This window comes from Myxocyprinus asiaticus, chromosome 4, assembly GCF_019703515.2.
Source record: "Myxocyprinus asiaticus isolate MX2 ecotype Aquarium Trade chromosome 4, UBuf_Myxa_2, whole genome shotgun sequence".
NCBI lineage: Eukaryota > Metazoa > Chordata > Actinopteri > Cypriniformes > Catostomidae > Myxocyprinus > Myxocyprinus asiaticus.
The window spans coordinates 1,807,892-1,823,038 of NC_059347.1; the positions used below are offsets into that span (position 1 = coordinate 1,807,892).

At 39.0% G+C, this 15,147-nt stretch overlaps 2 protein-coding genes across 6 annotated transcripts in view; one reads left to right on the forward strand and one right to left on the reverse strand.

Annotated features, from left to right (window-relative positions):
* Positions 1-15,147, reverse strand: part of nup214 (nucleoporin 214) — a 319,628-nt gene that overhangs the window by 276,503 nt on the left and 27,978 nt on the right. For 4 of the 5 annotated variants that reach the window (XR_007896211.1, XR_007896210.1, XM_051688934.1 and 1 more), the window contains exons 14-24: positions 13,041-13,135; positions 12,867-12,947; positions 12,602-12,751; positions 11,275-11,505; positions 10,942-11,039; positions 10,672-10,854; positions 6,392-6,477; positions 4,648-4,731; positions 4,249-4,515; positions 3,642-3,803; positions 2,248-2,350 (exon numbers count right to left, since the gene is read on the reverse strand). Coding sequence is in view for 3 of the 5 variants with exons in the window: in XM_051688934.1 (XP_051544894.1) it covers positions 2,248-2,350; positions 3,642-3,803; positions 4,249-4,515; positions 4,648-4,731; positions 6,392-6,477; positions 10,672-10,854; positions 10,942-11,039; positions 11,275-11,505; positions 12,602-12,751; positions 12,867-12,947; positions 13,041-13,135 (1,540 nt within the window). In the remaining 2 variants the exon portion in view is untranslated. The remainder of the gene's footprint in view (positions 1-2,247; positions 2,351-3,641; positions 3,804-4,248; positions 4,516-4,647; positions 4,732-6,391; positions 6,478-10,671; positions 10,855-10,941; positions 11,040-11,274; positions 11,506-12,601; positions 12,752-12,866; positions 12,948-13,040; positions 13,136-15,147) is intronic. The other variant, XM_051688949.1, reaches the window with a different exon arrangement.
* fam78ab (family with sequence similarity 78 member Ab) overlaps positions 1-15,147 on the forward strand; it is a 432,829-nt gene that overhangs the window by 75,854 nt on the left and 341,828 nt on the right. The window lies entirely within an intron of this gene.

Below are 15,147 nucleotides of genomic sequence, written 5' to 3' on the forward strand. Positions count from 1 at the left end.
ACTGTTCAACTGCAATACATGGAAGCAATGCAAGAAAAACATGAAAGGAATATTCCGGGTTCAATACAAGTGAATCTCAATCGACAGAATTTGTGACATAATATTGATTACCACAAAAAAAAAAAAAAAAAAAAAAAAAAAAAGGAAAAATCTGGGCTACTTATCATTTTTTAAAAGCACATTAATTCATCAGTTAAAACTCATGTATTAATTGAACTATAAAGTTGTTTTAAATATTGTAATTATTACAGTCATTTTAGGGTTTCAGTGTTTGTTGACATTACATCGTTATGGCAATGAAGTTGTAAAATTGGCTGTAACTTTCCACAGATGTGGTTAGTAAGTGATTTTGTGACAGTAAAATCATGTTAACACACATATTGTTTATGTCTTGTGTCTATACTTTTGAAACAGTGAGTATTTTAATGTTTACAGATTATTGACCCCATTGACTTCCATTGGAAGTGTCTCTCTGGAACACACATTTGTGCTTTTTTAAAGAAATACATTTGTGGTAATCACAATCATGCTGTTAACTGAACTTAACTCGTATTGAACCAGGAATATTCCTTTAAGGGGAGATTTAATCTATATAATCTATACATTGCAAAGCATGACTACAAACAAATAAAGAACACTCAAATTCTTCAGATATAATAATTTAGTCTGTTATTCTAAAAATATTTTTATTTTTATTATTTCTTTACTGATTTGCTGCCATTCTTAAAGGGACAGTACTAGTTTTTAGCACGTTCCACAAATCAATGTAAACACATCCACCCTGTCTACACCAGCATGAGCGGTGGGACAAAAGCATGCCCATTATAATGAATGATGCTGTCTACAATGGATGTATAATTTGTGGCGTGATGCACTGGTGCTACTTCTGCCATGAAGACAAATAAATGGTTTAGAAAGTCTGTTTCGACACTTCCATTGTAGAAATCTTCAAGCCGTTGCGCTCACATCCGGTACAGACAGGGTGTTATTAAAATAGTTCAAATTATGGATGTAAACATTAAACATAACAATATACATTATACACCAATCAGCCACAACATTAAAACCACCTGCCTAATATAGTGTAGGTCCCCTACGTGATATTCTTCTCACCACAACTGTACAGAGCGGTTATCTGAGTTACCGTAGACTTTGTCAGTTCAAACCAGTCTGGCCATTCTCTGTTGACCTCTCTCATCAACAAGACATTTCCATCCACAGAACTGCCATCACTGGATGTTTTTTGTTTTTGGCACCATTTGGAGTAAATTCTAGAGACTGTTGTGTGTGAAAATCCCAGAAATACTCAAACCAGCCCATCTGGCACCAACAATCATCCATGCGATTATCTAATCAGCCAATCGTGTGGCAGCAGCGCATAAAATCATGCAGATACGGGTCAGGAGTTAATGTTCACATCAACCATCAGAATGGGAAAAAATGTGATCTTAGTGATTTGGGTTAGTATGATTGGGATTTGGTATGATTGTTGGTGCCAGACGGGCTGGTTTGAGTATTTCTGGGATTTTCACACTCAACAGTCTCACACTCTAGAATTTACTCCGAATGGTGCCAAAAACAAAAAACATCCAGTGAGGGGCAGTTCTGTGGACTGTCGTGACCGGACAATATCTTAGCCTTCCTCTCTGTTCCTAACTTCGGTGTTATGTTGCTTTTAGATTAAGCACCTCTTGCCTCTTAGGGAGACAAGAAGTTTCCTTCCTGATGAAGTAACTCAAGTAACTCTCTTCTGCGGAGGGCAGGAAGCAAAACCCGCATCTAGCTGTAGGCTTCCTGGGTGGGTGAAGTTAGATCCCCGTTCAGCCTTCTAAGACCAAAAATAATAATTTCAAATAATAATGTATTTTTAATGGTGCTTTCGGTAATTTATGTCATCTTGGACGTACACGGACACCTAGAAACACTTTCCCGCCATTCCGGATCAGCGCAGACATATAACTGGACTCAGGACAAGGAACCTTGCTGGTGTAATGCCTGTAGTGAAGTGGCAACTCATGATTTGTCAGTTCATTAGAATCCTGATTTCACAGCACCACAATGGAAAAAGGCACCATAACCGTGGCAACAAGTTCGTATCGTTACCGATCGACACAGTTCCGCAACAAGAATGATTCTGTCACTTATAGAGAACCAATTAACTGATGTATTCTGCACTTGTCCCCAATGCTTACTTCCTTTCATTTTGACTCAATATAATAGACATCTCTCGTGCGCTGGCTCTCTCACCTGATGATGCTGGACACAGGGATGGGAGGACCTTTATCCTCCAGTTCCTGAGTGTTCACCACCTGAAGAACTGTCTTCAGTGTGGACTCTGTCAGAGACGCTCCTGATGAACAACACAAACACGTGATGGGGTTGACAGTTACAAATGATCGCTCAATACAGCACTCAGAGATGCCCAGTGCATTTCACAGCACAGCACCCATTAGATAATATGTCATGAATTAACCAAACACAATCAAGTGAAATACAAAATGATGTCCCTAGTATTATTAATTATGAAGTAACTGTTTTATAAAAGTGATAATACACTTGATGTCATGTGGTTTTGTGATTACAGTCACTGCTAAAGCAATATGAGCAAACAACAATAGCACAATGAGAGCACATAAAATACTTGATCTTTTGCGAACATTTCTATGGCTTACTGCACCTTTCATGGGTATATTTAAAAGAAAAAAAGAGAGAAAACATGTTTTGTCAGTTTTAAGAAAATTGAACAGCAGGCATTTTGCATGTCTGATGGAAGTCTCTGTCGCCCCCTGGTGTACAGATGACGCAGTGCACCCTTCACACACGTACACTTGCTCAGGAGCAGTTCAACTTTCTGAAGGAAACACCAGTTCAAATCTGTTTGTGTAAATGTGTGCCATCCATTGGACGAGGAGGAGTTCCTCTCAAGGTTTCTTCCTCATCTACTTTAGAAGTTTTACATTCAAATTGAGGGTTAGAGAAAAGTTTTAAACCCAAATAGATTGAGACTCACCAATGAGCCTTCACTGTCTGCTAATAAACACAGATGTGTGATAAAGACCAATTACATCACCTTGAACACAAACACTCTTTATAAGAGCTTTTCGCATGTTTAGTTGTTAAGTAGCCTAAATCATCCTGTAGTGGAGTGACTGCTGTTCAAGGCTGATGAATGACAACTTTACAGCTCAAAGTTTTAACAGAAGAATTAATGTGTGCTTTTATAAAATTATAAGCTTCACATTTCTGCCTTTAAACCCTCCAAAAATTGACCCCATTGACTTCCACTGTAAGTGTCGAAATTCATTTTTGCAATAAATGCTGTTGATTGAGCTTCACTTACATTGAACCCAGAATATTCCTTTAAATATTAAGATTAGAACCCTGTCCAACCCTGTCATGTGTTCAACGATGTATTTTTCCTGGGCAATAATGGTGGAAAATTTAGGCTTTTGTGCAATCGAGACTTGAAGGTTTTTTAAGACTTTCAAAACTTTATCCAGTATAAACTTAACACTCAAGAAAAAAAAGACATGTACAGTCAGACGGTCATTATAACAAAATAAACTGATCATTCAACACGCAGCAGAGGGGTTTAGTGTCATGAACACAGTAAATATTTATGATCCAGTGTCTGTTTCTACCTGTTTTCTGGCTGGTCATGTGTCTACTGAGGGCAGATCTTCCTGCAGCCTGAGGGGCTGGGATAGTGGTGGGCGTGGTCTTCTCTGTGGGCGGGGCTCCATGTTTCACTGTTTTCGTGGCGAACGCTGTGCTGTCGGCACTGTCCATGTTTATCTTAGGAGCTGCAACACATTCAACACACATCATACAATCACCTGGAAAAGGCTTGTTTTTTGGTAACAAAATACTGATGTATCGTCCAACAAAATCAATTCTGCACTATTGGACATCTGCATAATTCACCTCAAACAGATAAGAAATTACACTTTGTGTAAAAAAAATGAAGCCAATTTTCAGGACCTTCAAGATTTTTTTGCATTGATATTTTCATGACAAAGTCAAAGTCACAGCCATACTTTCATTTCACAAAAGCTTCGGACAAGGTTTTTTTTATGCAAGCGAGTCTCCGTTAAACTTCAAAGACTTCACTGAGCGAGTAAGCGTGCACATCCTCGTCGATCAAACCATTTGCGACAGAGAAAGGGAGCGCAATCATTTAGATTACACCTTTGTTGTTTGACATCAAATTTAGGTTTAAATAAAACTGAAATTGTACATGTGTCTCACCAGGGCTGATGACTGGTATGGGGCCGGTCTGGATTCTGCTGAATAGAGTGGACTGCATACTGAAGCCTGGCTGTATGGAGGGCATGCGCACCACAGCTGGGTGACATGGGACAGATAGCACTGGGACGGGTCCTGGCTCCTCCTCTTTCTCCGCCACCGCCAGTGTGACATCGGGCTCCAGAGGCTGAGAGAGAGATGAGCTGGAGCTCACCTCATCCAGATCTTCATAGAACTGAGGGGACAGGAACGCTGAGCGAGACAGATTCACTGACACAGAGAGAGAGAGAGAGAGAGAGAGAGAGAGAGAGAGAGAGAGAGAGAGAGAGAGAGACGGGTTACTGATGTACGATCACACATGAGAGACTTTTACACTGATAAACACTGATTGAGATTCTGTACCAGGAGCTGTAGACCGCACCGGAGGAGTCAGTCTCTTTGACAGGAAGTTCCTCAGTTGAGACTGCTTGGCTGGAGTCATCTTAGCTGCACACAGACAGTGACATAAGAGGACGGCACACAAGATCAGATTAAAATAAGACCTACTTAATAACACATTCACACTACGTGACATTGTTACACTTCAGTATTTTCTGAGTCTTAAGCCGATATTACTGATTGAAATACGCCTGTGAAGGAGTTTAACCCTCTAGGGTCGACGGACACGCCGCTGCAACCTGCTGGACATTTTCCTCATAACAGCGGAAACAACTTAAAATACTCCGTCATTTTTGGGCATACAGATAAGTGTAAGACATCATTAGAGACTATAAAGGGTCTACTTTTATTTGTGTACACTCACAATAACAACAAAACCTTGTGCTTTTGTAAAATAAAGAAAATAAACAGAGTGCGCTTTCAGCCGTCTCTGTCTCCACGAGCATCTTTCTGAAACACGTCACAAAAATGAACTGAAACTCCGCGAATACTTATCAGACAAACATCAAACATATGTCTAAAGAAAGCTTAAAATGTCTACTTTTAAATAAAACAATTCAAATTTAAAACAAATATTCTCCTGCAATGTACTCTGTATGAAACTAAAGCGATGTACAGTTTCTCCTGGCTCAGCTCATTATCCCTAATGTGATCACACCCACCAGCAGAGCGCGCTATTCATACGGTAATGTGCTGAGGCGATCAATGCAAATGGCAAACGCCCCAGAGGCAAGTTTTATATATATATATATATATATATATATATATATATATATATATATATATATATATATATATATATATATATATTTTTTTTTATGCAATTTATTCCTGTGATTTAAGCTGAATCTTCAGCATCATTACTCCAGTCTTCAGTGTCAATAGAAATCATTCTAATATGCTGATTTGCTGCACAAGAAACATTTATTATTATTATCAATGTTGAAAACAGTTGTGTAAAAATTTTTTCAGGATTCTTTGATGAATAGAAAGTTCAAAATAACAGCATTTATCTGAAATAGAAAGCTTTTGTAACATTATACACTACCATTCAAAAGTTTGGGGTCAGTAAGAATAAATTAATAAATTAATACTTTTATTCAGCAAGGATGCATTATATTGATTAAAAGTGACAGTAAAGACATTTATAATGTTACAAAAGTTTTCCATTTCAGATAAATGCTGTTATTTTGAACTTTCTGTTCATCAAAGAATCCTGAAAATTTTTTATTTATTGTGTATATGCCCTATATCAGATATTACATTTTATTCTGTTCCCAGGTGTGAATCACATCAGTATTCATGATCATCCACGCCTCCTCGCATATGGCCTTTCTAACACTAAAAGTGTCTTACAAAAGTTAAATGACTATATTGTTTTGAATGAGTGGTCAGGATGGTTTTCACAACATTTTGTAGCAAAAACTCTAGGCTACAAGATCCAGTTCTCAAAAGTCTTGTGAACAAATGTTTAGTATGTGTTATATGGCCTTATTTCAGTGACTTAAAAACTTGTAAAAATTTATTTTCTCAAAAATACAAACATGTACATACATGTTGTTCACATATTATTGTAGCCCAGTTTGTGCTGAATACAGTGTTATCAGACTTTAGCCATTAATATGTTTTTATGCAACTGAAAAAAGCACAAATATCAAGGCATGTCAAAACTTCTCCAGGGCCCAAAACACCCTCACAATGATCTCACATGGTGATTTTGCAGGAGCTTTGGGTGCTGTATCCAGACTGGCCTTCAGAAGAGCATCTTTCAAAATCTCCAGTTCACTGTCCAGACTACAAAACAACAAAATAATCATTCACTTAGCTTTTTATCATTTTTCTTTTACTGGTGAAATACAAACATGAATGATTATGAAAGCTAAAATGTTAATCAATATATACTAAGTAACCCATTATTTAGTAGAGGGGGATCAAAATGACACATTTTGCTAATGATTTTGGAGCAAAACTACTGGTCAAAAAAACAACCTTAGAAAGGTGTTAGAGTCATGATTTTATTTTTACACAGAGATAGGTTTCTAAAATCTGTTGACTTCAGCACCTCTTGTTGCATTACATGCCAATGGTGCAAGTCCAAAAATGGGGAAAAACACTTTGTTTTTTTCAAAGTTGGAGTGCCTATAACTCCAGAAGAGTTGAATATATCTTAATATGCTTTTAGATTCTGGTTCAGAACAAACTTTCCTTTTTGTATCTTAATTTTTAAGGCCCTATATGGTTAAACCCTAAACATATATGTCTACTAAACATAGATGTACATCATGATGGCGCCGCGGATGGCCACCTCGGTGTGGAGTGCTTCTATTGTTTTGTTGTTTTTGTTTGTTTGTCCTGTGTTTAGTAATCTTTTTTCAGTCAGTTTTACCAGAGACGAACTGCTGAACATTCAACAGCATACACCAGTCAATATTTTGAATATTCTGATGTTTTGTTTGACATTCTAGTCAGAGGCGCGGCTGTGTTGTTTAAACGCGCTATGAGACACAGGCGAGGGAGATGAGCAGGCACGCTGGTCAGGCTCCGTCGGCGCGGCTTTCGAACAACGCTGCTGAGCATTCATCTAGCAAATCTCCGCTCTCTCCCTAACAAAACGGACGAACTACATCTCCTCACCCGCACAAACAAGGACTTTTCAAACTCTGCTGCCTTGTGCTTCACAGAAACCTGGCTGAGTGAAGCCATTCCGGACAGCGCGTTACATCTGCCAGGCTTCCAGCTGTTCAGAGCAGATCGCATCGCGGAGTTAATGGGGAAAACGAGAGGCGGTGGAACATGCTTTTACATCAATGAAAGTTTGTGTACAGATGTAACAACGTTAAAGAGGATGTGCTGTCCTAATTTGGAAGCGCTCTTTATTAACTCTATGCCATTCTACTCGCCGCAGGAGTTTTCCTCATTTATTCTGGTGAGTGTGTATATCGCGCCAAACGCGTGTTTGAACACAGCGCTGCAACAGCTGACTGATCAAATCACAGACACGGAACAACAATACCCGGACTCATTTATTATTATTCTTGGGGATTTTAACAAAGCAAATCTCACACGTGAACTGCCCAAATACAAACAGCACATTACATGCCCCACCAGAGACAGAAATATACTGGATCACTGCTACACAACAATAAAGGATGCATACCGCTCTGTTCCTAGAGCAGCTTTGGGACTATCTAATCTCATCTTCCAACCTACAGACAGAAATTAAATCTGCTAAACCTGTATTAAGGACTGTAAAGAGATGGACCAACGAAGCAGAGCTGGAAGTACAAGCATGCTTTGACTGTACTGATTGGAGTGTTTTTGAGGCTGCAGACACTAATCTGGACGAGCTCACAGATACTGTTACATCATATATCAGTTTTTGTGAGGATATGTGCATTCCTACTAGTACTTATTTAACATTTAACAACGACAAACCATGGTTTACAGCAGAACTCAGGCAGCTTCGTCAGGCCAAAGAGGATGCTTACAGGGGTGGGGATAAAGTCTTGTACAATCAGGCCAGGAACACACTGAATAAGGGAATCAGAGTGGCTAAAAGATGATACTCCGAGAAGCTGAAAAACAAGTTTTCAGCTAAGGACCCTGCATCAGTGTGGAGTGGCATGAAACAACTTACAAATTACAGGACTCCTGCCCCAACCCTGTGGTGGACCAACAACTGGCTGACGACCTCAATGTGTTCTACTGTAGATTTGAAAGGCCCAATCTCACACCCCACACCCACTCTGACCTTCACTTCACACAAACACCAACACCTCCTGCAACCCCCCTCCTCCCCCCTCCTGCTACTCAACCTGCACTTAAGATCTGTGAAGATGATGTGAGCCGCGTCTTTCGACAACAAAGGATAAGGAAAGCACAGGGCCCAGATGGCATTTCACCTGCATGTCTTAGATCCTATGCTAACCAGCTGGCCCCATCTTCACACAGATCTTCAATAGATCACTGGAGCAGTGTGAATTCCCATGCTGCTTCAACCGTTCCACTATCATCCTCATCCCAAAGAAACCAAAAATCACAGGACTTAATGACTACAGACCTGTCACCCTGGCGTCTGTGGTCATGAAATCATTTGAGAGACTGGTGTTGGCCCACCTGAAGAACATCACTGGACCCTTTCTAGATCCCCTTCAATTTGCTTATCGAGCAAACAGGTCTGTGGATGATGCAGTCAACATGGGATTGCACTTGGACTTCAGTTCGGCTTTCAACACCATCATCCCAGCTATACTCCAGAATAAATTACACCAACTCTCTGTTCCCTTGTCTATCTGTCAGTGGATTACCAGCTTTCTGACGGACAGGCTGCAGCTTGTGAGACAGGGGAAACTCACTTCCAGCACCTGTACAATCAGCACTGGTGCCCCCCAGGGATGTGTGCTCTCCCCACTACTCTTCTCCCTCTACACCAATGACTGCATCACCAAGGACCCCTCTGTCAAGCTCCTGAAGTTTGCAGATGACACCACTGTCATCAGCCTCATCCGAGATGACGATGAGTCTGCATACAGAAGGGAGGTTAAACAGCTGGCTTTCTGGTGCAGTCAAAACAACCTTGAGCTGAACACGCTCAAAACGGTGGAGATGATTGTGGATTTCAGGAGGAACACCCCAACACTGACCCCCTCACCATTCTGAACAGCACTGTGGCAGCAGTGGAGTCATTCAGGTTCCTGGGCACTACCATCTCACAGGACCTGAAGTGGGAGACCCACATTGACTCCATTGTGAAAAAGGCCCAGCAGAGGTTGTACTTTCTTCTCCTGCTGAGGAAATTCAACCTGCCACAGGCGCTGCTGATACAGTTCTACTCAGCAGTCATTGAGTTCAATAACTGTCTGGTTTGGTTCAGCTACGAAATCAGACATCAGAAGATTACAAAGGACAGTTCGGACTGCTGAGAGGATTATTGGTTGCCCCCTGCCCCCCTTCAATAACTATACACTTCCAGAGTGAGGAAAAAGGCTGGAAAAATCACTCTGGACCCCACGCACCCTGCCCACTACCTTTTTGAACTGCTGCCTTCTGGCCAACGCTTCAGAGCTCTGAGAACCAGAACCATCAGGCACAGGAACAGTTTTTTCCCTTAGGCTATCCATCTCATGAACAGTTAATAACTGCCCCATTGAGCAATAACTATGTGCAATACACAGTTTAGTCTTTCTTATATTTATCCAACACATCCAACCTCTTCTGCCATATCATTCCTCTGGGGAAAAAAAAATAATAAAATTTGCACTGTACATAACAGATTGTATTAGATTTGCACTACCCATGTTTATGTGTGTATGTATGTATGTGTGTGTCTGTACGTATGTGTATAATTATTTTTTATTATTATCTATGTCTTGCTGCTGTTTTTGTATTGTTTTTGTATGGTTGTACACTGGAAGCTCCTGTCACAAAGACAAATTCCTTGTATGTGTAAGCATACTTGGCAATAAAGCTCATTCTGATTCTGATTCTGATATGGGGCTCTCAATGTGGCTCTATGCATAAATTGTTAAATTTTACCCATTTTCAATGGTCAAAAACTGAAGTTAATTTTTCTTGTCCAACAAAATGAATGTCTGAAGTACAAATAATGTTGAAACTAGAAATGTTCCTTTCAAAAATATACTTCAGTTAGTGCAATACCCATTTCTAGTTTTAGGAATTTAGAAATGTGTAAATCTATAAAGTTCTGAAATGCATCTTAAGGGGTCCAAACACCAAAGAAACTCGACTGTATTTGGACAGATTTTCTTATTCTTTTTCTGCCCTAAAAGTATTGATGCATTCTAGAGATTTTTGTATTTAAAAAAAAACAAAAGAGCAGCCAATGATTTTCCATACAATTTCATGGCATATCATTGTAATCGGGTGGTGCCGGCACACAAATCAAACAACATGGAAGACAGACCGATCCTGTGTGTATGTAGATACCATGACAGCTAAAGCGAGGTTGGTGCAGTTGGGCAGTCTCACCTCAGTATTGAGGGTGTTGAGGGGGTCTGGCTGGGGTAACTCCACACTGCTGAACGTCTGTAGAGTTTGAGTTTGTGCAAGTCGCTGGTCAGCTGATCTAAACGCTGTTTCTGCTGGTTAATGATGTCCAGGTTATTAGAGAGCGCGGTGAACAGTGCTTCTCTCTCAGGCACTATCATATGCCTGCAGAAACACAAACTGACAGTCACACTCACATCATCGAGTGAGTGTCAGACAGAACTGAAGTGAGACAGAATCCCAGGTGCTCACCTCTGCTTCTTCTCCAGATGTTTCTCCCACTCCAGATCTAAAACATCATTCACGTCCTCCATGGCAAACTTCACATACTGGTACAACCGCCGGATCTCCTGTTTACAAAAAACACACTTTTAGCTTTCAGTATAGTTAAAGGAACAACTGTGGCATGCAATCAAATACTAAAGTAAATAATTTTGACTTGTCTGGAATGTGACCCAACTATCCTTAATGCTCGGTTTGCATTGGGCTAACTCCCACAGGAATTACACCAGTAACAGAAGTTCATCCACAGAGAAAAGTAGTGCCACCTTTATGTAAAGGGTCTGTTTGTAATGTGTAAATAACCTGGAATATTGTTGTTCTACAGTGTTGTTCAGGGTGTGTTTCCAGTGATGTCTGAGTGTGATGTGATTGAACCTTGAGTTGTTCCTCTCTGCGAGGGTCCAGTGGTTTCTTGTAAAGCAGTTGAAGGTAATCTTTATCTCTGTTGAGTTCATTCTGACCTCTGGCTTCTTCAGTGCCAGCAAAACCCTCCAGCAGACTGGTCTTCAGCACGCTGATGTCTCCATGCAGAGACTGCAGGCATAGAATGAAATAATGACCAATATAACCTCATACTGAGAACTAGAACAACATTTACAGAAGTTAATGACCAATTTAGATTCACCTACATTAATTATTCTTGTTAAAAAAGTACTGTGGTGACACCAAGTTATGGTATCAGAAGTTAATATCATAATAGTTTAAGATATACAGTGGTACTCCAATAAAACCATGGTACATGTCCAAAAACAATAGCTATATCATGATGACATATACAAAATCATGGTAATGCTAAGGTACATTTGGTATTTTGTGGTTCGTGTAATGTGTGCGAGAATTGAACAGAGCCCCAAAGAGGACATTCACTTTGTGAAATAGTTTTGCGTTCCCACCGCGATACGTTTTGCGTCCCCCTCGCGACACGTTTTGCGTTCCCATCATGATTCATTTTAATCTCCCATCACGATACGTTTTGCGTCCCTATCGTGATACTTTATGCACTCCCTTGTGATACTTATTGCGTTTCCATCACGATACATTTTGCATTCCAATCGTGATACCTTTTGTGGCCTTATCGCGATACATTTTGCGCACCATGACGATACTTATTGCGTTACCATTGCGATATGTTTTACAGCCCAATCATGATATGTTTCAGCTCACATGCGATACGTTTCGCATCCCATCACAATTTGTTTTAATCTCCCATGACAACACATTTTGCACCCCCATCGCGAAACATTTTGCACCCCATAGCGATACGTTTTGCATCCCAATCACAATACGTTTTGGCTCCTTCATGATATTTTTGCGTTCCCATCGCGATATGTTTTGCATTCCCTCGTGATATGTTGTGTGTCCCTATCATGATACGTTTTGCTTCCCTATCGCGATACGTTTTGCATTCCCTCACGATACAGGAATACCACAAAAAAAAAATCATAATCATGGTCAATTTTGTGATTATGGATTTACTGCAAATGCCATAGTTCAACTACAGTTACAGTAGTCAAACGATGGTTAACATTCGTAAGGGATGGATATAGGTACAGTGAGGGAAGCCAAAATAATTTCTAATTCAGAAAATAAATTCCCTCCTTGTCCTCTAAGGGGATTCATAGAGTTGTACCTCAGTGGTGTCTTTGATCTCCTGTGTAAAGTCGTGCAGGTGCTCAGAGTCTTTCCTCAGATCTCTCATCTCATCTGTGCTGCCCACCCTGAAATCGGCATTCCTACAGCGAGACTTCAGCTCGTCCAACTCTTTGTGGAAGTGTCCGATCTGAAAAGACAACAGAACAGTCATAACACACCAGTAAAACAAACTAATCAACACTGGCTTATTTCACAGATGTCACAGTGTAAACATGAGTGAGAACGTTGTTAACAGTCTGTACCTCCTCCAAGATTCCAGTCATGACAGGATCAAAGTCTTTCTTTTGCAGTAGATTTTTCTCCAGAGCTTTCACAGACATGGCCTATACACACACACAAACACATCCTTCAGATCAGTCATTGAGAATACCACAGCTATGAAAACACAGGAAAACGTACATGTAAAAGTGATGTACCTGCGCAGATGCAGTGCTGGATGCAGGTGGGAGGACTGCGGATGTTTTCTGCCCAGCAGCTGGAGGAACAGTGACCTGAGCGGGCCGTAAAATCACTACAAAAACACAACAACAATTGACACTCAACCCTGCATCTCTAAAAAAAAAAATCAAAAATAATAAACAAAATCAAAAATAAGTTGAGGTTTACAAAAAAAAAAAAATGAAATAAACTATTTGAGGTTTACACGGTGTCTTAACCCTTGTGTTGTGTTCGTTTGTACCAACACCTTCTGTTTTCCCAGTCAAAAATTATACTCTCATTTTGCATTTATTATCACAAGATATTACTTAAGATCTTTTTGTCAATTTTCTTTCTAGTAATTATGACATGATTTTGTACTTCTTTTTTTGTTATATATAGAAGGTCTCATTGAACTGAGCTTGTATCAGGCCAGTGGGGGGGTACTCCCTGCAAAAAAAAAAAAAAAAAAAAAAAAAAAAAATGAATAATGTAATGGTTTATTATGTAATTATATATCACCACTTGCTTGACCTACACAAAATAAGTGTTGTTAAAAAGCATAGAATCTGGATTTTAGGATTCATATAGCTGATCCAACCAATTCTTAAATAATACTTTTAAATTTGCTGACAATACTGTTCCGTTATCAGAATTGGCAAATTTGTAATCACAACAGTCATATCAGAACTGGTCAAAACATCAAAAAGATGAGAAAGCCATGTCGAAAGGTCCCAAGTAGTAGAAATTTTTTTCACTTCGAGACCAAACTATGGTGAGTAAGTATTAGTGTATGAAATCAACTCAGATTCACATGAATACAATAAACATGCGTCTTTGTCATGTTTTTGCTTATTACTTCCCGAAACATACACTTAATACGGAAAATGGCGCATCTTAAAGCAATCAATCCCGATTCAAACAAGCCCAAACACAATGTAATGTGACGTATGTGATGTGATGTAAGGAGTGTACGTGGAAATACGAATCACAAGATGGCACTCAACACACGTTTTGTATGTGTGTGCGTGCATGCGTGTGTGTAAACAATAGAGGCAGACTGATATATTGGTTTACCGTTTAATCTGTGCCGATAATTTCTTTTTGGAACTATCGATAATCTGCTAAATTTGATGCCACTAGTTGCCGATGTTTTTTTTATTCCTCTGTGTTCTATATCTAAATCTGTTATCACTGATAATATTCATCCATATTATTATCATCACTTCAATGCATATTTTGTTCTTTTGATGAGATAATGACATGTTCTAAATTGATATTTTTTTTTTTTATTGAATTAAAAAAAATAAAATAAAAATGTAAAAAAAAAAAAAAAAAAAAAAGTGACTATATAGAAATGTGCCCCATCAGCACATCCATTGTGTCTCCAACTTCATATATTGTAAATAAAAATAAACCTTTTTCCTCATTAAACTGGTTAAATTTATGTAAATACATTAGTGATGCACCGAAATGAAAATTTTTGGCCAAAACCGAAAATTCTGGAGACACTAGTTGAAAACCGAAACCGAAAATGTTATATATCTATATATACACATACATACAGTTGATATCAAAAGTGTACATACACTTAGGTTGAAGTCATTAGGGATGCACCGATACCACTTTTTCTCTTCCGATCTGATTCCGATATCGGAAATCTCAGTATCGACCGATCCCGATCTGATACCAGTGTTGCTTTTTTTGCATAATCAGTTTAGAATATCTTTACATTATTGTGTGGAAATAATTGGGTGTACTCTTTAATATGTAAAGAAACACAAATCTCTAACTACACATTATTTCAATATAAATATATAGCTTATTAAGAAAAACTTTACGGTTAACTAGTATACTGGATAATGTAGCAGCAAAATTAACAGTAATTCCAGTATAAGTCATCAGTAGAAAAGAAGCCGTTTTTTTTTTTTTTTTTTTTGCAAAATTTTTTCCATTTGTTTCTGGACTTTAAAGGATTCAGATCTCTTTTTTGTTCAATTTAGTTGTAAGATATCAGCTCACTTTTCATTCACACAGTTATTTTTTGGAACCCATTCAACTTAAATATTATTATAATAGTAATATATCTCAATCGTGCACCTTTTG